Source organism: Hypomesus nipponensis, chromosome 1 (genome assembly GCF_054491055.1).
Source record: "Hypomesus nipponensis isolate SF chromosome 1, ASM5449105v1, whole genome shotgun sequence".
NCBI classification, from domain to species: domain Eukaryota; kingdom Metazoa; phylum Chordata; class Actinopteri; order Osmeriformes; family Osmeridae; genus Hypomesus; species Hypomesus nipponensis.
In genome coordinates, this window is record NC_140361.1 from 15,583,621 (window position 1) to 15,605,422 (window position 21,802).

The following is a 21,802-nucleotide window of genomic DNA, read 5'->3' on the forward strand; positions in this document are numbered from 1 at the left end:
TGGCTAAATGGTTGTTAATATAACCTTAATATTGTGTCTTATTGTTTGTGTGTGCACAACCAATTTCCCCTTGTGAGGACTATACTTACACATTTTCTTAAAGCGAAGTGTTGCCGTTCATTTAAACAAATAATTTACTATTAGGCTTTTATTTTGAAGTCGTTCAACGGATGTTGTGGCTTTCCGAGCCGTCGATTGGTTGTGTTTTTTGGACATATAACTGTATCAGTTGAGAGAATCATTATGTGGGTCTTGGAGAGTCCATCGACATTAATTTGATGTAAAGGCAATGATTGGATACCGATCAACATAGAAAATATATTGGAAACATGCAAAAATGTGTCTCTTCGAATAGGCAGATGCTGGCTTTATTTTGGTATCCACTTCTGTAGCTGCACTAGACACTGAAAAAACGGGGTTTGACGCAGACCCCCTCCGATCCAGTGACCCAGGCGAAAGTTAATGACTTTAGCATTTGCGGATGCTATTGCATGCATCTTATCTCATACGGTATTTTATCAGTATGCTGTTCCGAGTCATTTATTAACCACAGTACAGCATAATTGTTTATTGGGGTCTTAAATTATGTGAGCAGGCCATGGCCATAGCCGGCCCATAGCAGGTCAATGCGGAGCAGATGGAACAGAACCGACACTTTAACATGAGAATGAGAATACCAAAGCGCTGTGGATCCCATAGGTAAGGTAACCTGGTTCTGCAAACATTGTGGAATTTGTCCTCTTTAGCTTTACGCTACTTCAAATAATGCAATAAAATATTTTGTAGCGCTATTTAACATGTATTTAACAGTTAATAGTATGACGGTGTTGATTTTGGTGTAAGCATCCTCTTCATCCTATTTCTGACATTACAGCATTATGATGTTGCAAATTGTAAAACGTCGCATGACTGAACTGTCTGATTCGCCTACTATGAACGGATATTTAGGCTGATACCTTTTTCCGGAATACATTTACCCCGAGAAAAATGTGAGAAACTTCCAGCTTGTGCGAAGAAGACAACAGATACGTATTAGCACTCAAGAGTAAAACGCTAAAAGTACAATGTACTTTTTACAGCCCTATTCGAACTAGGGTAGCGTACCTTGGCTCAAGCACGCTGTCCTACAGAAACACTTTAGTTAACCACCCACGCCTCTAACAACACAGTATATTTATCTATTTGGGATACATTTTGATTGTATCCCAAATATATCATCAATGTATTCCATAATAATTTAAGAACAAGTTAATTTTGTTTTAAACGAATAGAAAAATTGGCAGCACAAATTAGTGATACCATGGCATGCAGAATAAAATGTAGATTAAGTGTGGTTCACTTTCGAGATGCAGTTTAACAATGCATTCTTTGTAAAACTTCATCAGAGTATTTGGCTGTATGCTGCGGCTAATCCAGCTCAAACCAAAACTGTTTCTGAAAACATATGTGGCACCTCCATAGTGCTGTCACTTGTTGGCCCTGTCAGGGCCTGTCAGGGTGAAGCAGGACCCAGCTGTGTGTGTTTGCCTGCTAATGTGTGTGCGTGTGTTGCAGGCGTCTTCTAGTGCCCCTGGTGGTGCTGATTCTGATCTCTCTGGCTTTGGTCACCCTCCCTCTGTTTGACTTTAACTCCCAGAAGCCTCTGATGTGGCATGTTGACCCTGCCCAAAGGAAGGTAAGCCCCTCTGGGTTGAGGTTTTGAGCTTTTGCTGTCTGGTGTATCCCAGGACCACATGGGTTGGTTGTTACTCAGTCGTAGTCCAGTCCTAAACTACCTCTGTTTTTGTATTGCAGCTGGTTCAGTCCTATGTGCAGAGAGTTCTGAAAGAAGAATGCCAGCCCAACTTCACCAGGAAGGCTTTGGAGGTGCTGCTTCAGGGTGACAGTCATCTGACCCAGCCCTTCTTGTGGAAGGACACGCCCCTAACCCCGGACATGTTTAGGTACCCGCCCCCTTTTGGCTTCCATGGCGTGGAGGACAAACTGCAGGAGGTTCTCAGGCTCCTCTCCCAGCCCCCCTCTGACCACGCCGATGATCCCACTCATCAGCAGGATAGGAAGCAGTGCCTCCGCTGTGTGGTCATGGGAAATGGGGGCATCCTCAGAGGCATGAAGCTGGGTGAACTAATTGACCGCTTTGACATGGTCTTCAGGTGAGACCAGCTTCCCCAATTCCTGTTGGCAGTTCCTATTGCCTAGCCACTGTTACCTCAGCTTGTCTAAATATGTTTCAGTCATGAGGGTTTGGAGCTGAGAATCTTTAGACTACCCAGCTAACACAGTTACTTTGCCCTTCCGTTGCCGCAACGTCATTTGATTACCAAACATTCATTGCCGCAACGTCTTTGGCGAAGTTGCGGCAATGTGGGAAGTGAAAGACGCCATGAGGTAACGGCAACATCACAAAATCCAGTTGCCAGTCCGTAACCGTGATGTTGTGGCAACGTTATTTTCTGACGTTGCCAGTCTGTAACTGCGACCTCCGAGCAAAATTCATTTTCCGACGTTGCCAGTCTGTAACCGCGACCTCCAAGAACGTAATTTTGTGATGTTGCCAGTCCGTAACTGCAACGTTAATTACGTAACCTATATTTCTCAATTCTACTATACTCAATTCTAATACTATATTGGGGCAGTTCATATGCAGAACTCATTTGTCCAAAATGCTACTTGTTCTTGTATAATAGGCTACATGGTAGCCAATTTTAGGAGAACTAAAATTGTTTGTGTGATGTGTAGCCTAACTCAAGCAATTAACATGGCAGCATTTCCATGTAACATTCAGTCATTCTATTTCAAAGAAAGTGCCAAACAGTGAATTAAAATCTTCTGCCAGTCCCCGCTACAGGTCCTGTCTGTTGGCCCTGACAATGAAGCACAAAATAAGTTAGTGTTCTATCAACATAATTGCACGTGTGAAAAGGGGCTATACAAGTCATAAAAAAAAATCACATCTAAAATACATCATCCAAAAAATATTATGCGATTCTAGATTTTTGTCATAGCCATGTGAAAGGCTGGATATGGAAGCTGCAATCATGATTCATTCACCTGGCATGTGAATTAGTGTCGGGCTGCCGGGGGCGGGGTGTGTTTGAGTGTCTCCTCTATGCGGAGCTCCACAGCTTTCTCTCCCAGTCCCGTCTTCCACTTCATCCCAGCGTCTGGAATTAGAAGTCATGAACTTGTTGCCAGCACCAATTTGAACGTTGAACGCTGCGTGTAAGCCATAGTTCATGGCATCTCCAAACACCCACTACTCTTTTTCGCAACTCCAGCACCTTAAGGCGCTCCTCAAGGTCTTGGAGTTCAGCCTGTGTTTGGGCCACCTGTAGGTCCATCACTGGCACCTCTTCAGCCTGCCTGCCCTGTCGTCGCCTGAATAGGAGAGCCTCTCGCTGGTTCTCCTCCAATGTCTCCTTCTTCCGGAGCATAACCTGTAATGTGTCCGTAATTAATGACAAGTAAAACAAGTTTACAAGAGTTTGCATGATTGGCATACACTGTGGTTCTACTAGATTAGCTGTAACATTGATGTACATAACAAATGTTACCTTGAATGGTCTTTGCCCAAGATGGTACAGCTTTGATAAATATGTTTCCCCCCACGATCAGAACAACTTAGGTATGCCTTGCAATTAGGTATGCCTTACAATGAGTTGGCAATGGTTTGAGTATTTTTTTGAGTGTCTTATATAGTTTACAAACTCTTGTAAACTTCTCTTTCTCTTTGGCTCTCGACAAAGGCGGTCGCATTTTTCTCTCCTCCCTTCCTTGACCTTCCCTGCTTCGCTCTGTCTTGTCTTGTCTGCCTCAAGATACTCTCTCACCATCACTCTCCAAAACTAGAAGCATGGAATTAATTAGCTGGTCTCTCAATGCAATTGACACCATCTTCTCGAAGAGAAGCTCGGGTTCGGGTGAACCCAACTGTCCTGACGGGACGTTCGCAGCTGGCTACACGATAGATGTGTGGGCGAATTGGCATGTCGTGTGTCTAGCGGCGCTTTCCACTGAGGATGTTGAAGACATCTTTATTATCATCTTTATTAGACATATATTTATTTTTCGGAACTGATTACAGGCTTTCTGCTGTTTGGAATAGGCGGTTGGCTTGTCTATCGGAAAGTCAAGGAAACGGCTGCGGCCATCAAAAGCCCCCTTAGGCTGCCCGACCTGATTAATTTGGTGGGTAGAGCTGTTGGAGCTCTGACTGTGAACTTACAGCGCAATATGGATTACAGCAGGGATAAGTTTGCGGCTCTGCAAAGGAGGATGGAGGAGTTGGAGACCTTCCTGACGGGTGGACGTGAAAATTGAGTCGCGTCTACTCAGTCTAGTCTAAACAACTACACCAATCTTATCTACTTTCGGCCCTGTAACCAGCACAGGCCTTGGCCAAGGCCGTTGCTGGAAAACAACTCCCCTGGAGAGCGCTGAAGCGAGACTATCTTGTTCTTCCCTTCCCCCTCCCCCACCATCATCTGTGGCTTGGACTCTACACGTGTCATGACCAAGGATGTCTCTTTGCCAACACAACCTGCATAGGGAGACTCGGACTGATTGTGGCCTAGGTCGAGGACGCCAACCCAGACCTACTCACACATTAACTTTCACCTACTACAGATAGCCTACCACCACCCCCCCACCCCCATCCAACGCCTTCGACTGCTTGTTTCCCCTGGGTGGCTGGCGGGTCTGTGTCCAGCGCCTATTGTGGCTGCAGGTCCAGATGCTGCTTGTCTACCCCCCCCATTCCCCGCTGCAAGTGTCTTTGTAAATGTTGTGTTGTAAATGTTTGTTGGCTTATGTGCTGAGGTTTTTGCCTGTTCCCACACTGTACTCCTCTAGGAGCATTGTATGGGGGTTGCCTTTTTCTCTCCTCCTCTCTCCTCATGTTATGCTTTGCTGTAACCTTTCTAGTTGGCGCCGCTAATGGCTGCCTAGGTAGGCTCGCCTGCCAAAGTAAAGTGGTGGGCCGTTATCGGCGTTAACGTGCTGCGATAACGTGAGACTCTTATCGGGCGATACAAAAAATATCGCCATTAATCTATTTTCAAAGTTGGGTTGGGAGCTGGGTCTATACTACGCAAGCTATGATGACTTTCACCTTGATATTTTAGCGCGGATGTATACCTAGCCGAATTGCACTGTAAAGGGCGAGAACGAGTCTTGGTCTATGGTGTGTTTGCCTTGTATATGAAATTACCACATCAGACGTGACGTGCTAACATGGATGCAGTTAAGCCTCCGGGTTTGCGTCACTGAAAATGTATTTAGAAGCTTCCCATTGGAAACCTCGACAAGACTAAGGTTATTTGCACCTTGTGCGATGCAGAATTAGTTTAGTGTACCAGTTATTTCAATCTTAAATACCACCCAAACTAAAGCATCCCTTAGGTCAGGCTTGTCACGATCTGCATCTCTGCCAGTGGCGATTTCTTAAACAAATTAATGGTCAAATATTTACTATTGTGTTAAGATTTTAAATGGGTTAGAACATGTTCATATCGAAGACGAGCTCATTCAGAATCAGCTACATATATTAACAGGTCAACTGACTGCATTCCTTCTCATTCATTTCCGTAGCGCCACAGTGCATTTCCATGTTTAAGCCATAGAGTTAATAGGTTTTAGCTCAGCTTCCATGGACTTGGAAGGGGCAGTTTGGAACAGTTTTTTTCAGTGCTTCGAAACTGAGATTATGTCCCGCCCATGGACGCTCAGCGTCCCTGGGGTTGAATGGAGTAGTGGGCTGGCCTGGACGCTGGGCTTCCGCATGATGATTGGAGGGTCTGTCGAAGGACTGTAGCCTATCTCCTTTTGATTGACAGTAATTTTGTATGGAGGACCAAACCTGCCATATTTAAAAATGAATGAATGAATAAATAAATGTCCACATCCATGCATTTAGACATAAATAAATGAATACATGTACTAATTAATGCACAATTGTCAATCAATATTACCTTATAATTTACATGTATTTATGTATTTATTTGTGTATTCATTTATCTATTCATTTATTTATTCATTCATTTATTCATTCATTTATTCATTCATTCATTTATTCATTCATTTATTCATTCATTCATTCATTCCTGTATTTCTTCTTCTCAATATGTTAATGAGATGTGTCAATCAAAATAGGTAGGCGGTATTTGACACACCATTGGCTAATCGTTTTCCACGCTTTGTATTCGATTATGTAGCCTTACATCCATCCTTGCTGTCATGGACAACATAGCCTACATGGACAGGCTGGCCGACCTTGTTGAAAACAAAGATTTAATTCACCATATATGATATTTGGATAAACAAACATGTTATAAAGATTTTAATACGTTAGTTGTGGGCTATCACTTAACACCCAACTTCACTACGTTGACCGGCCAACCATGTGTTTACCCCGATAAAAACGTAAACATTTTAAAATAAAAAATCTTGATTGTTGATTGTCAAACCAACATATTTGTCCTGTGTGTAAGAGCGAGATAGACAATCTGGCATATAGCCCCCAATCAAGCAGAAGAGAAATTTGTGAAGATTGACGACACAAAGTTAATCATCGAAGATGAAAAGTAGCTTAGTCCTAAATGGAGTTGTATGCCCCATAGCACATATTTTACAAAGACTACGGCAACAAAAGCCAAACGTTGCCACGTTATATTGGGAATGGGATGCCTTTGCGACGGTTATTGTTGGAGCAACAAGTTGCCTAAATAGCCTGTAGCCTGAAAGGCTTGGTGACTGGCGTGGAGAAATGCGCGTCTAGTGTGAACAGCATTGCGCCATTCGTAGTATATTGTGGCGCTCCAGGGCGCTTCGCAGCCAGTGTGTCCCAGGCGTTAGCTAGATTGAATCTATGGCTCTGGATTGATTGCAATGTCTGAACATCAGTTTCCACGCCTACTGGCCTCCTCTCATTATCATATTGGGAACAATGAATGAATGAATAAATGAATGAATGAATAAATAAATGAATATATAAATGAATGAATGAATGAATACATCAATCAATCAATAAATCAATACATAAATGAATACAAAATAAATAAATACATAAATGTAAAATATATGTAACTATTGATTGACAATTGTGCATTAATTAATATATATATTCGTTTATTTCTGTCTAAATGCATGGATGTGGACATTTATTTATTCATTCATTCATTTGTAAATATGGCAGGTTTGGTCCTCCATAATTTTGTACTATAAAAAGTCACCGATTCTATTCAAGTTCAGTCCATTGCGGATTCTTTAAGTGTAGTCGAAAGACAAACTGCTGCAACCTTTTTCTTGCTTGGCGAAGTTGCTAGCAAATTATCATCATACATTTTACATGTAGTCATTTAGCAGACGCTCTTATCCAGAGCGACTTACAGTAAGTAGGTTACAGGGACATTCCCCCCGAAGCAAGTAGTGCTAAGTGCCTTGCCCACATTTTCTTCGAGTTTAATTTCGTTGATCGTTCCTTCATTCATTCATAGCGATTCATGTTGTTTAGGCTAATTGTAACTTGTTTAACTACATGCTCTTACGGTTCTTTCCTTTGGCACTTATTTCGGTTGTTCACAATGTGTGCTTCATGTTTTGGCTACGCGCAATGCTTTGGGGTTATCTTGTTATTATCAGTGACCTTCACTTTGTAAAACTCTCTCTTGGAAGTCGCTTTAAATAAAAGCTGCTAAATGAATAAATGTAAATATACAGTAGGCTAGGCTAGTGTCGAAGGGGTGAACTAGCCAGTGAACTAGAAAATTAATGTAAAATTATGTAGGCCGAAAATGAGCTTCCCCTATTTGAAAGACCAGCAGCCGTCTGCGCTTATTCAAACTCATGTCGTTGCGCTTATTGAGAACTTTGATCGCTATTTTCCAACAGAGAGGTATGCCATTCTGAATGATAAAAGTAGGATGCAAAATCCCTTCGAATTTTAGAGTCCTGATACTTTGTTTGAGTTGACGCTTAGTCCTGCAGAAGAAACAGAGTTGTTGCAGCTCAGCTGCGATTGCACTGACCCTATAGCATCTGTGACCTTATCGTCATGCAGGATAAGCCTTTCGTCAGAATATCCTGTCCTCAGTAGGGCCAGTATTTCTATGCCTATTCCTTTCACTACCACGTACATGTGCGAATTGGGATTTTCTGTGCTCACAAAAATGAAGACAAAGCACATAAACAGACTGAATACTGCGCCTGATATGTGTGTTGCGCTTTCCTCCGGCACCCCGGACTGGAACGCGCTACAAAAACGCAGACAGGTATACCTATCTATCCCATTAGCAATGTTGAAATGGTACAACATGTTTAGTATAATTTGTAATCTTTTTGAGATTATTACATATTTTGTTCGAATATTTCTGGTTCAATTGAATGTTGAAGAAAGAAGAAATGGGCTATATATATTTTTTTTTAAAATAAATATAACCGTTAATAAGTTAAGCCGATAATGACCGGCGTTCTATCCCTTACATAATGGTCAAATCCACCTTAATTTTGTGATTTACGAATAATGTCGATTGGCTTGGGTTGCGAGGGCTTGTGACTTTTAAATGATGGGTCCCCAGAAAAAAGTTTAGGAAACATTGATGCCGGGCCAAGCACTGATGTAGCGCATGGGAAGAGTCGTCGTCAAACTACTGCTCGAGTGCAACTGAGGCAAGCCCGTCAGCACAGCTCTATCAGCTAAGCTAACTAATCTTCTTGATCATCTGGCTTGAGAAACCCGTTCTCAAAGACTTACTTTTAGTCATTATTTGGGTAGCACATGTTAAGGATAGTGAAACTGGGTAGTGGAGAATAATATTAAATATCGACTAAGTTATTTGTAGTTCAATGTAAGTAATGATGCAATCACAAGATACACAATGAAAACAACACACCAGGATGTTCGTAGTCTAATACAATGAATCAGTCGATGATGCAATAGCAGTCTCACAGAAAAAGTCTCAGAATAGAACAAACGAAGGCCTTTGTTGAGAAAGTGGTTGTGATAGAGATCAGAGAGAGTTCTGCCCAGTCCAAGTTCTGTCTCCCTGTCCTTGGGAGACAGGTATTGTACCCCCCCAGAGAGGGAGTGCCTTTGATGGGTGATTGGTCAGAAGACCGTGGGGTGGGAATGTGGTTGTCCAATTAAATGTCCAGGGTGTTCGCGGTGGCACAAGGTGGGCAGTCCAAGGATCTGGTGATATTCGGAGAGGGAGGGGCCGGAGAAGACCCACAGGTCTACTCAGGGATGGGGGCAGACAAGACCCACAGGTCTGAGGTAATCCAAGGGAGGGGGGCTCCAGGGAAGGGAGTAGATCACCCCAAGGTCCTGATGGCGTGCAGGGAGATGGGAGCTGCGCCTCCAAGGAAGGGGGGGTCGTGTCTCCAGGAGAAGGGGTGAGGTAGACCAGGCCAGGGTCGATGATGTATTGGGGAAGGTGGGGCAGGGTCTCCAAGGGGAAGGGGTAGATCATCCAGTGTAAAAGGGGGGGCAGGGTCTCCACGGGAATGCAGGTGGGGCAGGGTCTCCATGGGGAGGGGTAGTGTGAAAGGGGGGACAGGGGCGGGGTCTCCAAGGGAATGTGACCTCAGAACAGAGTATATCCAAAGGTGGTCAGACTGGCTGATCTGACCCGTCCTTAAGCAGAGAAGAGTTACTGTTCCAGCATCACCTTATCTCCCAAGTTGACGCTTTTACTCCCAAGAGCTGCGAGACCCTATTGTGCTCACTGCGGTCCCTGAGCATCACAAACTCCCCTCCCAAAACAGTTGGCCTGACATCGGCACTCTTGCCCACACACCGAAGTTACAATTTAGCATGATCTTACTTTACACAGATACATTTCAGCACAACCTTACTTGCACAGAAAGCATCCTGTTGCATGATCTCATATGTTCTTTATTAAATCAATTGATCACAATTGGATACATGTTTCAGTATAGAGAATTACATAATACATGTGTATATATGTATATAAGGTATATATATTGGTATAGCAGCATTGATTAGCAGTATAGTGATCCTTCCTTGCTCTTCTCCTGCCTGGCCCCCCAATGGTGGAACCAGCTCCCCACCTCCATCAGGGACACTGACTGTCTCCCCACCTTCAAGCAAAGGCTCAAGACACACTTGTTCCGGGTGTACAACGGCACTTAGGAATGCTTGCTTGATTGGACCTGATATTAGTTTCCTCCAGGATCACAATGACTCTCATTGAGAGACTTGTTGCTCTTGTAGGTTAGTTATAACAAAGTTAACTCTTGAACTTTTGTACTCGCTGTGAAATATTTTACTGTTGATTGTTCTTCTACAGGTACAGTCTTGCACTTTTTGGGGTTCATGTTGTTTTAATTTGTAACTTGTATAACGGCATGTTCTTATGGGTCTTCCCTTTGGCACTTGTTTAGTTTTTCACAATGTATGCTTCATGTTTTGGCTGCTTGCAGTGTTTGGGACTACCTCGTTGTTATCATCAGTGACCTATGCTCTTTTCTAAAGCTCTCTCTTGGAAGTTACTTTGGATAAAAGCATCTGCTAAATGCATAAATGTAAATGTCCTTCACACACACATATTCTGAATGCCTTCGACGGAATTCAAATGAGCCATTTTAATCTAGATTAATTCCAAGATTACAGTGAGATTCATCTAGATAAAAAAAAAAAATCTATGCCCACCACTAATAATAACATATGTATTAACATTATGTAACATATGTAAATGTATATTTGTACATGTATATTAGTTTATGTATATCAGTATATGTATATTTTGTACATGCATATTTGTATATCAGTTAAGGTACAGTATATTAGTATATCAGTACATTTATATAAGTACTTGTATATTTTTCTAAACATCCTGTTGACAGTCTGTTCCCCCACGGGTTCCCCTTGGGTTCTGTATGTTCCCCAGGCTGAACAGTGGTCCTCTGGGGGTTCACACAGTTGACGTGGGGAGCCGGACCTCCTTTAGGATAAGCTACCCCGAGGGCAGCCCGAGGGTCTGGCAGGACCTTGACCCGAGTGTTGTGTTTGTGGCTGTGGTCTACAAGGCTGTGGACCTGGCCTGGATCAGGGCCATGATCACCAGACAGGCTGTGGTGAGGCTCTGGGGACGACAAACCATAAACATTGAAATCAAGCAATATGCCCACACCCACGTACACACACTCTTCTAATGCCAGGGTGTGTGTTCCAGTCTTTGTGGAACTGGCTGTTCTTCTGGCAGAATGTTCCAGACCAGATCCCGGTGGAGGTGAATCGCTTCCGGGTTTTGAACCTGAAGTTGATCAGGGAGGTGGCTCTGGACCTGCTGCACTACCCTGACCCGAAGCCTCGGCTCTGGGGCTGGGACCAGGTACTACACACACACACACTCACACACATACTCACCAGTCTCAGCTGTGAGCTCTGGTTCCTCATCCTTCCCCTCCTCTCCTCTGTAGAATGTCCCTACTCTGGGAGTGACGGCCCTGCGCCTGGCCAGCCTGCTGTGTGACGAGGTGAGCCTGGCTGGCTTTGGGTACGACCTCAGCCAGCAGGAGGCGCCCCTGCACTACTACGACAACCTGTCCATGGCGGCCATGCTGCAGCAGGACATGCACAACGTGGACCGTGAGAGGAGCCTGCTGCAAAGCCTGGTCAGGGATGGCTCCATCTCAGACCTGACCGGGGGGCTACACTGCTCCTTCTGCCCCACCTGAGGCCTCTCTGCCGGGGGCTCACCACCACACGCACCCCTACCATCCATCCTCCCAGCCCGCGCCGTATCGTGCCGCCCAGTCCCCACTCCAATGTCCTTTGAAAACCTAGTTCCCCATGGTTAATACTATGGTTGATACTCTAATGATATCATCAATCCAGGTCTTGATTCCCCAAATCTTGGTAAAAGTGTTATTTTTGATAGGAAAACGTTTGAAGACTTTTGTGATGTATAAGTGCCTATGATAATTGGCCTTGTTCATGGATCACTGTTGGGATTTGCGGCAACCCCAAAATGAATAGTCATAAAAAATCCCCCACTCCCAACTTTTAAGGGTACAAAAGGTACGATTTATTCAGTAAAAAGTTTTGTTTACTGAATACTGAAATGTTTGTACCTTATGAACATGTGGTAAAAACTAGTGAGGCTTAGTGAAAGTTGTTGACAGCTCAATGCCAGTGGAATGTCAATTTCTCATTTTGGAGCGGCCCGATACTTTACAGCCAATTATGTTTCAGCAATCCTGTTCCAGCCAATCAGCTGCAGCGAGACGGATCAACCTTGAGCTGGAGGAAAGCGTGGAAACTAAGAATAGAATTGGGGGTGCTGTTTTCTTATTGGAATTCGTTTTATAATGTCACCTATTGCAGCTTCAACCAGAATCCTTTTTTGAGAGGCTGGATGAGGACAAAATTGGTGAGTTCAGTTTAAACATTCTGAGGGCTGCAATATGTCATGCGGAGCTTTGCAAGTACATGCCCTCCCCACACAGTTCCTGATGCGTTCCCGTGTACACATTCAGAAATATCCTCACGCCACACTGCCATGCCAGGTCTAACCTCCCAGTGCCTGGCCTCACTCATGTCTTGTGGATGAATGGGAACAAATCTCACATCGATTTCAAGTTTCCAACATCGGAAAGCCTTCCTCAGGCAGTTATACAAGCAACGCCGTCATTACGGAAGGAGGGGTTCAACAAGTAGACAAGTGACACTACCAGGAACGACATGAATTTGAATCCAACCGAATCCATTTGAAGCCCCACCGCCCGCCCATAGACCTACTGTGTATAAAATACAGGCACAGCAGCTTAACTTGGTGCTGGATTGGTTAGGAGAGAACGCCTTCCCCTCCGTATCTGTCAGTTAATCCTTGTGATGGGTTACTTATTCAAGATGCCTCTAGTCATACATTCTCTGAGTTAGTGCAAAGAATCACGTAATTTTTTTTGGGTGAAGGACATTTAGTGGTTAGTTTTCTTTTACTTCTACGGCGAAATGCCTGAGTGTTGGATTTGATTACGAAGTGTACGTTGTAGTGTTTTTGTTCAGAAGTACAAAATAAGTCAAATACATTAGCTGGGCCAGTCCAGACATAATGACTTGCTGTTAGAGAGTTGTCTGGTTAAGGCTTGTTACTGTAAATGACACATTACAGTAAACAAACCTCAAGTGTCACCAGTGACTTCAGACACCTGCAGTTCCAACATTCAGCCACCAGATGGCATAAGCAGCATGTTATCAAAGCAGATACCTGGAGCCTCTTTCTGTAGCTTGGTCTAAAGGTAATAGATTTTATACTGTAGATCCATGTGGACCTGGGTCAATTACATAGAGCTGTTAACAAAGTATTTTAAATCTATTTAAGTAATTTATCTTCACAGTTGGCATATATTGGACTAATTGGATTGGATTCATTGCACCAGGCAATAAATAGTGCAAATTGTGATTGACCCAGGTCAACAGGAGAGATAACTGTCTACCTGGACATACCCTGAAGGTATTTTCATTCACATTTGTTTGTCTCTCAGTCCAGGAGTGTAAGCATAAAAAACAGCATGTCAATTTCGGTCCAGACTACCACATCAGGGTAGAAGACTACGTTTATTGGTCTGTCATTGTTTATGAATCTATAAGATGAGAATTATGTCCATACTTCTTAAAAAAAAAAAAAAAAAAGAGGTAACCATTCAGGGATAACTACAATAAAGAAATGAACAACATGAATCATAAATCAACAGTCTGAAAGTCTCTTTTATTGGAATTTTAACCAGTTGAAATGGGGCTGCGCCGTGTCAGTCCTGCGGGTCACTTCAGAGGAGATGTCCGCCTGACTGACGGCTAGCTCACCAGCGGCGCTGCGGCCTGTTTCCAGCAGACAGCCGTTGTGTATACAGGATACTAGTGTTTCCTGCACGGCTCCAGCCCTCGTTTGCTGGGCTGTAAAAAGCTGAATGGCGTCCAGGACTCGGCTGCAGCGGTGGAAAACACGCCCCCCCCCACACACACACACACACACACCCTTTCTCCGCCTGTGAGCTCGACTGAACACTGCGGGACCGAGAGACTTTGCTCATGTTGTTAGAACAGATCTGGTCATAAGTCGTCTCTGGAAGAGAAAATCCCGCCTGGTAGACCTGTTTGAGGCTTCTATGAATTGGACAGCAATGTGTACTGATGAAGCAGGTATTTTGAGCAATATCAGTCACGCTCAACAGTCATGTTCATTGTTAAGTCACTATGATACTATGAGCTACAGAAATATTCTAGGTCAAATCACATTATTGTAAAGTGCTGCTTTTGGGGACATCCATTTTAGGGCTCTTTTTCAAGTGGCACAAATTCACTGAAATAAGTTAAAATCTCTTCCTTTATTGGAGTTTTAAAGTGCCTTTTACCAGGACACAAGCTGCAGGCTTATAGACAGAAAGGAGCTGGTTTAACACTAAAGCATAATAAAGTATTCTCACTCCTGTGTCTAACAAAACTGTCCAGTTAGACATTCTTAGATATCCTAATTTCATATAGTAATGTCATACATCTCTATACAATTCCATGTATGTTCCAACCAATACAGTATATGTTATATGACTTGTACATTCCATGAAGTAGCAAAGATAAATGCAGTCTGCCAAGAAAATATTAAAGACTATGAAAAGGCACTAGGGTGTCAAGTCCAGCTAAATAGGATTTGTAGTCTTTGTCTAACTGAAGTTGAACCACAAGGATATTTGCAGTCCTGTTCTGCCACTTTTAAACTTATAACCCTCCATCCACATCAGGAAGAGAGAACAGTTCCATACATATTTATTTCCCATTGTCCGTGCTGTCTGGCTCCGGGCTCCAAGTTGTCAGGCAGACAGAAAGGCAGCCAGCAGCCCAGCGAGCCTCTCTTCATCTTGGGATACAGTGAAAAGAAACAGGCTCTTGTATGCCTGGAGGACCAGAGGTTTGGTGTCCTGACTTTCAGCCAGCCTGATAAACCCTCCTGAGTTCATTTGATGAAAGACAAGTGTGGTGATAGGTCTGCTTGACCAGGCCTGGGACTTAGCTGTCTTCTGAGGGGATCTTCACCTGCAGGGTGGCCGTGAGGAGGACCTGCAGCAGTGGAGGAGGAGGAGAAGGAGGAGGAGGGTGATCTCCTCAGGCACCCTGTCAATGTGACGATTGTCCTCTTCTTCCTCTACCTGTCTCTTATGAGCTTTGGAGAACTCACTCCTGCAATAGAACACATTGAAACATGAACACCTGGACTGGCTAAACATGATCAGCAAGCTATATAACCATGGAGAGGATGGATGGATGCTATATAAAGATATATATATATTAGGTAGATAGATGGATAGATAGATAGGTGGATAGATATATGTATAAATAGATGTTAGACAGACCCACCAGGCGGAGAGGATATGTACACAGAGAAGTATAAATATCAACCAGTGACATCATAGGTGCTGACTGAGTGTCTGTGCATACAGTAGGGGGTAAGAGTGGGGGGGGGGGGGGGCAGTAAGAGGTGAAAGGAGGAAGGGAGAGGGGGAGAGAAGTATTCCTGGAATCGATCTGTTGTTGGGTGAGATTTGATGGCTGTGTGTGTCTCTCTCTGTGTGTGTGTGTGTGTGTGTGTGTGTCTGAAGTGTAAGAAGGGGGGTTCCAGTAGGACACAACAACATTCCTTGGCTCTCTCGTGGTGCGTTTGAGAAACACTGGGCCAAACATTCCCTGTGTACTCTTCCTATAAAGACACCCAATTCTCCCCTCTCACTCTCCTCTCCATCTTTGTTCTTCTTGATTCGTTCTCTCTTCTGTATCTCTTTCTCTTCCCTCTTTCACGCAAATAAGGTGGCAATACACATATCGCTTTCTTGATAAACTATTATTCATTTAAAACATCAAAAACTGATTTAGTCCGTCTAGCTAAAAGCCCCTGAAAAATATCATATGAATACAATCATATGAATCAAATAAGACATTATGTTTTTAATTCATAAATGGGAATAAAGTGGTATGAGTTTGATTCTCCAGGCAGCTGGGCTGAGGCTGTGAGGGCAGAACGGAGCCAGAACTGCTCCACATCCAGCTTCATGCCTTTAATCAGTATGCCGCTGCTCAGAAACAAACTTTTTTTTTCCCTTGGAAAGTTTCCCCCCAGACTCACTGGCTCTCACTGACAAAGGCATTTCTTTCTTACCCCCCCCACCCCCTCCCTCTCACCCTTCCCTCCCTCCCTCCCTCCCTTCCCTTTCCCTCCCTCTCCCTCCCCACCTCCCCCCGGCCCCAGTAACAGCTGCTCTCAGAGCCGTATCCTGAGAGAGTGATGATCAGTGGAGCTTTTTTTTTTCTTTCTTTTTTTTTTTTTTCATTTCAAAGTGTTTTTTTGGAACAGATGGCCCAGGGAGGGCTGGGGAATGTGGCCGGGCGCAGAGCGGAGCGGAGCAGAGCAGGCTGGGGAATCTGCCAGCTCCTGCAGCCAGGCGTCTCTGTGGGTTCCAGCTCGCGTGCCTTCCCCCTGCCCTCTGCCCTCCGTGGCGCCAGCAGGACTTCCCAGCCAGCGCAGGAACATCTGGTGTCTGGGACTGCCAGGGGGGGGGCATAGGGGGGGGCGGGGGGGAGGGAAACTGCGCGGCTAGTTTCCTTCTGAATGCGCTTATGCTAGGGAAACACATTAGCTCACACAGGGAGAAGGAGAGAGAGAGAGAGAGAGAGAGAGAGAGAGAGAGAGAGAGAGAGAGTGAGAGGGAGGGAGGGAGGGAGGGAGGGAGGGAGGGAGGGAGGGAGGGAGGGAGGGAGGGAGGGAGGGAGGGAGGGAGGGAGGGAGGGAGGGAGGGAGGGAGGGAGGGAGGGAGGGAAGTTACATGCATGTAGATTAGTTAGGAAGGATATGTTAAATCTAAAAACAAATAAACAACTATGTTTCATCGAGTATTATCCAATCAGGAAATGTTTTTTTTCTTATTTTCTTTAAAGAACATATATATATATACTGAAATATATCTAGGCTACACAGCCAAGTCCCTGTCTTACCCAGCAACAGTAGCTGCTCTGAGTGTAAATGGAGATGAATATGCTTTCACTGAGAGACAGCTGCTACTGTGTGTCTACAGTCAACACGTCTGAACATTTAAAGGATTACTAAGAGTAATAATTGTACACAAGGTTATTTACTGATATCAAACATTTGCTCGCCACACAAGTGTCTAAGTTGAGATACGGTGAGGGAAATGAGACTGTTTGGGAGGAGTGAGAGAGTGAGCGACAGACAAATATGAAGAGGGTGAGAGGAAGTGTGAGGGACGAATGTTGACAGATGATTAAAGAAGAGCTCAATCTAAGGATTTGTCCCAGAGTCTTGTGTGTGTGAGTGTGTCCTAAATGCGTAAGAAGTTGAATGCTTAGCGTCGTCAGAACCATCCTGGTCCGAGTCCTACATGTGTGTTTGCGTCCTGTGTGTGGGTGTTGTTGTGTGATTCCTCTGTGAGTGTGTGTGTGTGTGTGTGTGTGTTTTACTGAACTAGCTGTGATCATTTACAGGAAGAAGAGAGGGTCCTTTAGGGAGAAGGAGGAAGTTCACCCTAAGTTTACAGGCTCCTGGTGTCAGAATGCTGCGCTCAGGAACATCAATCAGGACTTTATTCACCCGGGGAACCCTTTCTGCTGGTTTCTGCTGTGTTCTACGGAACTCTGGACCTGGCAGAACACCCAGTCCTGTCTCCAACACCCGTTGATGATGATTTAATTTAATGGGAACCCGTATTAGGAGAAGGAATGCAGGGATTAATTGGAGAGATAAAGGGGGGGTGCCGAGAGAGCGCTCCCTTCTTTTGTTACGGTGGAAATTCAAGGCTTCTGTCACCCGGACTCACATCTGACTGATTGGAGTGACGTTCTGTGTGTGTGAACGTGTGTGTGCGCCCATGCGTGTGTGTGTGTGCGCGTGCATTTTGTCATTATTGACCTGACTGCCGATCACTGGCGATCACTTGACTGTGTAAACATGTCTCTGGTGCTCAGGGGGCTCAGTACCTCCCGACAGCAGTGAAGCTGCTCGGGTCCATCAAACGCTGGTTCTTCGACGCTTCTACAAAAAGCCTCCGACAGACGACCGAGGCTCGCACCCAATATGATCTCAGCCTGTCAGCAGGCAACCAACAACCCTCACTCTGACCCATTCGATACCCATTACCCCCCCCCCCTCCCTCCCCCAACCCCCACAACCCCATCTCCTCTTACCTTCCTCTTCTTGGAGCGTCCCTCGGCCTGCAGGGTCCTAGTGCACTGCTCCACGCACTCCCTGAAGCTGATGCTGCCGTGCTCTGGGCTGAGGTCCAGCTGGGCCAGCTGGGCCAGGGACAGGATGTAGTTGCAGGCGATCCTCAGGATGGCCAGTTTGGACAGCTTCTGGCCGTAGGAGTAGCACGGCACCTGGGGAGGTTGGAGGGGTGGGGGGTGGGGGGTGACAGGCATGAGGTGGGTTAGAGGGGGCACGAGACAGCAGGTCGAATCTATGGGTGTCTGGGTGAGCGGGTGGGTGGGTGTTTTTGGGTGGATGGCTGATTGACTTGGTTGGGTAGCTTGGTGGGTGTCTGTTGGGTGTGGGCTTGGGTGTTGAGGGAGCAGGCTGATGGTGGTCCAGGCCATGGTGTGTGTGTGGTATTGTAGGGGAACCCTAACCCTATGGTGTCTAAGGTATCACATTGATGCCGGCTTCAGTTGTCAGGCTGCTGTGTCAATAGAAAATAGACTACACAAGACCGACATTGACAGGAAAGAAATTGACAGGAAGGACAGTCACAGGAAGGACATAAACAGGAAGGACATAGACAGGAAGAACATGGACAGTGACAGGAAGGACAGTGGCAGGAAGGACAATAACAGGAAGAACATGGACAGGAAAGACAGTGACAGGAAGGACAGTGACAGGAAGGACAGTAACAGGAAGGACAGTGACAGGAAGGACATGGACAGGGCGACACTGAAAAAGGACAGTCTGACAGCTGTCAGAGACCTGTCAAAGACTGACAGGACAGACACTGTCAGCTGGAGCCATGACTGGAGTATGAGATAGCTGACTGTGGGTCGAATTAATGGATCATCAAGAAATGTTACGTTGCGTAAACAAGAACAGAGCCTCAATAAGGCAAAAGTACAAACACATGGAATATGTCCCTTTGTGGTTTTATTCTCATAAGTTGCTTTAACCAGACAGGACAAATCCTATTTTGGTCAAAGCATCACTCTCATTTCTCAGTCATGCTGTTCCGGAACTGTCATTTAGATCCAGTGTATTATTTACGGTGGGGCAGACCCCCCATAAAAGTTAAGGGACCCATGAGAGACAGCTATTTAAATTGGGAGGGTCCTGTGCTATTTTACATCCCCGCCACCCATCACCTACCTTGGGGAACCCCCAACACCTGAATGCATTGTGCTATGATGATAGCTGGTCACAGCATGGCTGACAGGTGACAGGGGAAGAGCATGAGACACCCAGAGAGCTTTCCACCAACAACACCGTTCTATTGTACTGTATACCAACTCCTGCTATACAACTACCTATGGCTCCATAGCAAAAATATACCAAATAGATATAAAGTTAAGCACGTCTCTCCTTGTCAGATTCCCTCTGGGTATGACAGTTATGAGGTGGTCAGTGCCAGCCTTCAGCACAGGAGGCCCTTGTCCTTCTGTATGTTCAGTGTGTTCAGAGGGAATACCTGCTTTCTGAGCGCCTCAAAGGCTGCACTGATGGTATGCACTCGGGTCCTCTCTCTGGCGTTCGCTAGTAGCCTCCGTGTCTGTTGGATGGCTTTGATCTCGGTCACGACGCCAGACGACTCCCCCGGCCGTTTCCTTGGCGACTCCTCGCCAGTGTTGTTACTGAAAGGCGCCTGCGAGGCGGCGGACAGGGACCGCTCAGAGCGCGGCTGGCACAAAACAATCCGAGACTGTACAGCGTGCTCTGAGCCGTACGACTGATGGTCATACGCCGTGACCTGAGGAAATGTTGGGTGGAAGCTGTCCCTGTGTGCGGGCTCGGCTCCGGGCTGCGGCGGGGCAGCAGGGGAAGTCCCGGTGATGGTCGGAACCGCGTTAATCCTCATATCTATAGCCATGTTCTGACTACCTGATGAGCCCAGGGATGAGGCCAGCGAAAGAGCCGCACCGTGCAGTGAGCTGGATCGGAACGACTCCTCCATCAGTTCACCCATAGAGTCCTCATCCGTTCTAGAATCGTTATTGAAACTTTTGACCTCGCTGACACGTTTAGGATCACGTCCCTTTCTCTTGAATTTCTTATTCCCCGGTGCATCCTTTCCGTTGATCTTCCACCCGTCGCTGAGAAGATGCGGGTTCCTCATTTCTACTGATCAACTGACACCGCAACTATAGATTCAGTTAGACTGGCTGATGGTTGCGCAACAACGTATGATCTCCCACTGTGTAACTACATTAATAACATATCACTGCACGAGCCCTCGAGCATTGCACCATTACGATTCAGACCAAAGATAGCCTTTTCATCAACACGAGCTCCAACAGAATTTAAGAATAGACTGCATGTGCAGGCGCGTGTTGCTTCGGTGGATTCCTGGCGTCTTCTGGAGAGCCATCAGGAGCTGCCAGCAGTTTTTAAGTGAATGTGAATGTGTGCGCATGCAACGGCTCATCTGTGTTTGCTTATAGCTCACTCTACAGAGGAGCCCCTGTCGGTAGGTCGGCCGGTCGGCGAGATGAGACGCCCCGCTGCCCGTGGTGAGACCGCCCAGAGCCTACCGATCGCATAAAACATCGAGTCTGAAAGTGTCAGCGGGCTAGATGATTGATAGGTCAGTAATGAACTTTGACGGGATCAGTGTCATGTAGGCCCATCCAGTGTCTTCAGAGGCCACAGCACATGAAAAATCAATCATGCCAGGGTATTTTAGTTTACAGTGTTATAAGGAGGTTTCAACGGAAGTGTCCAAATTGTGTCTTAATATTCTTACAAATAATCGTAACATAATTAAATCATTCGGGCTTCCCCCGTCAAGTGGATCTCAATACATTTTCTAATAAACCAAACACCCAACTGCTTATGTTTGCCTTCTTCAAATTCACCAGAGTACGAAATACTGAGATCCTTTCATTCCTTATGTTATCCGGGTTGCCTTGCATGCCACATTAGAACTTCAACCGGTGACCGTCACTTGACGCCACCGTTTCAGTCACACAGCGCCACCTGCTGGACTGTCACCTTCGTGTCTCTCGGGCATGATCCGATTATTTATGGGGGTCTCTGAATGTGAAGTCTCCCAAGTGCTGCTGTCTTGGACATCCAAACACACTCTATGACGCTATTTGTTTATGTTTACATTTTTTTATTTTTCTAAAAGACTTTGTGTTCTATGAAGTCAAGTTATAGTAGGCCTACACTTGCAGGCTGCTCTCTCAGAGGTAGGGTTCTCATAACAGGCTGTGAATACTGAGGTAGACCTAAGGCTATGAAGGTCGTTTTTTTTTTTTTACTTTTGGAGTGCCGATGCCACCACCTGGGCATCGTGCCGGTCTCTGTGCTCAGCAACCCTTGTTTCCTCCTGCAACCGAATCCTCCAGTTCTACCATTCTGAACCTTTTACCAGAGGCCCCTGTTTATTTTTTTCTTCCAAGCCTGCTCTGCACAATACACTACTCGGCTATGGAACTCCCCTTGCCTAACCCAATACAACAGTTCAGGGACGCAGGTTTGATATCAGCTTTGGTGGCAGGGAGAGGTATAGATATTGTCGGAATACTCTGCTGTTTGTTTGAGGTTTTATATTCATTAAAATATTATAAAAGTTATAATTT

At 45.4% G+C, this 21,802-nt stretch overlaps 2 protein-coding genes across 3 annotated transcripts; one reads left to right on the plus strand and one right to left on the minus strand.

Annotated features, from left to right (window-relative positions):
* Nucleotides 1-191: 191 nt before the first annotated feature.
* On the plus strand, nt 192-13,709 carry st3gal5 (ST3 beta-galactoside alpha-2,3-sialyltransferase 5). Of its 2 annotated transcripts, XM_084697256.1 has the most exons (7): nt 192-510; nt 596-699; nt 1,555-1,675; nt 1,795-2,153; nt 10,908-11,094; nt 11,193-11,351; nt 11,440-13,709. In XM_084697256.1, the coding sequence occupies exons 2-7, from the start codon at nt 638-640 to the stop codon at nt 11,695-11,697; spliced, it is 1,146 nt and encodes a 381-aa protein (XP_084553382.1). In that variant the 5' UTR covers nt 192-510; nt 596-637; the 3' UTR covers nt 11,698-13,709. The 2 variants fall into 2 exon arrangements, with proteins under 2 accessions (XP_084553382.1, XP_084553381.1); XM_084697255.1 differs by having other exon boundaries at nt 192-699.
* Nucleotides 13,703-20,671, minus strand: atoh8 (atonal bHLH transcription factor 8). Its single transcript, XM_084697257.1, has 3 exons — nt 19,690-20,671; nt 18,206-18,397; nt 13,703-15,193 (listed from the first exon to the last, which is right to left on the minus strand). Exons 1-3 carry the CDS (start codon nt 20,332-20,334, stop codon nt 15,188-15,190), a joined length of 843 nt encoding a protein of 280 aa, XP_084553383.1. The 5' UTR covers nt 20,335-20,671; the 3' UTR covers nt 13,703-15,187.
* Between the last annotated feature and the right edge of the window lie 1,131 nt (nt 20,672-21,802).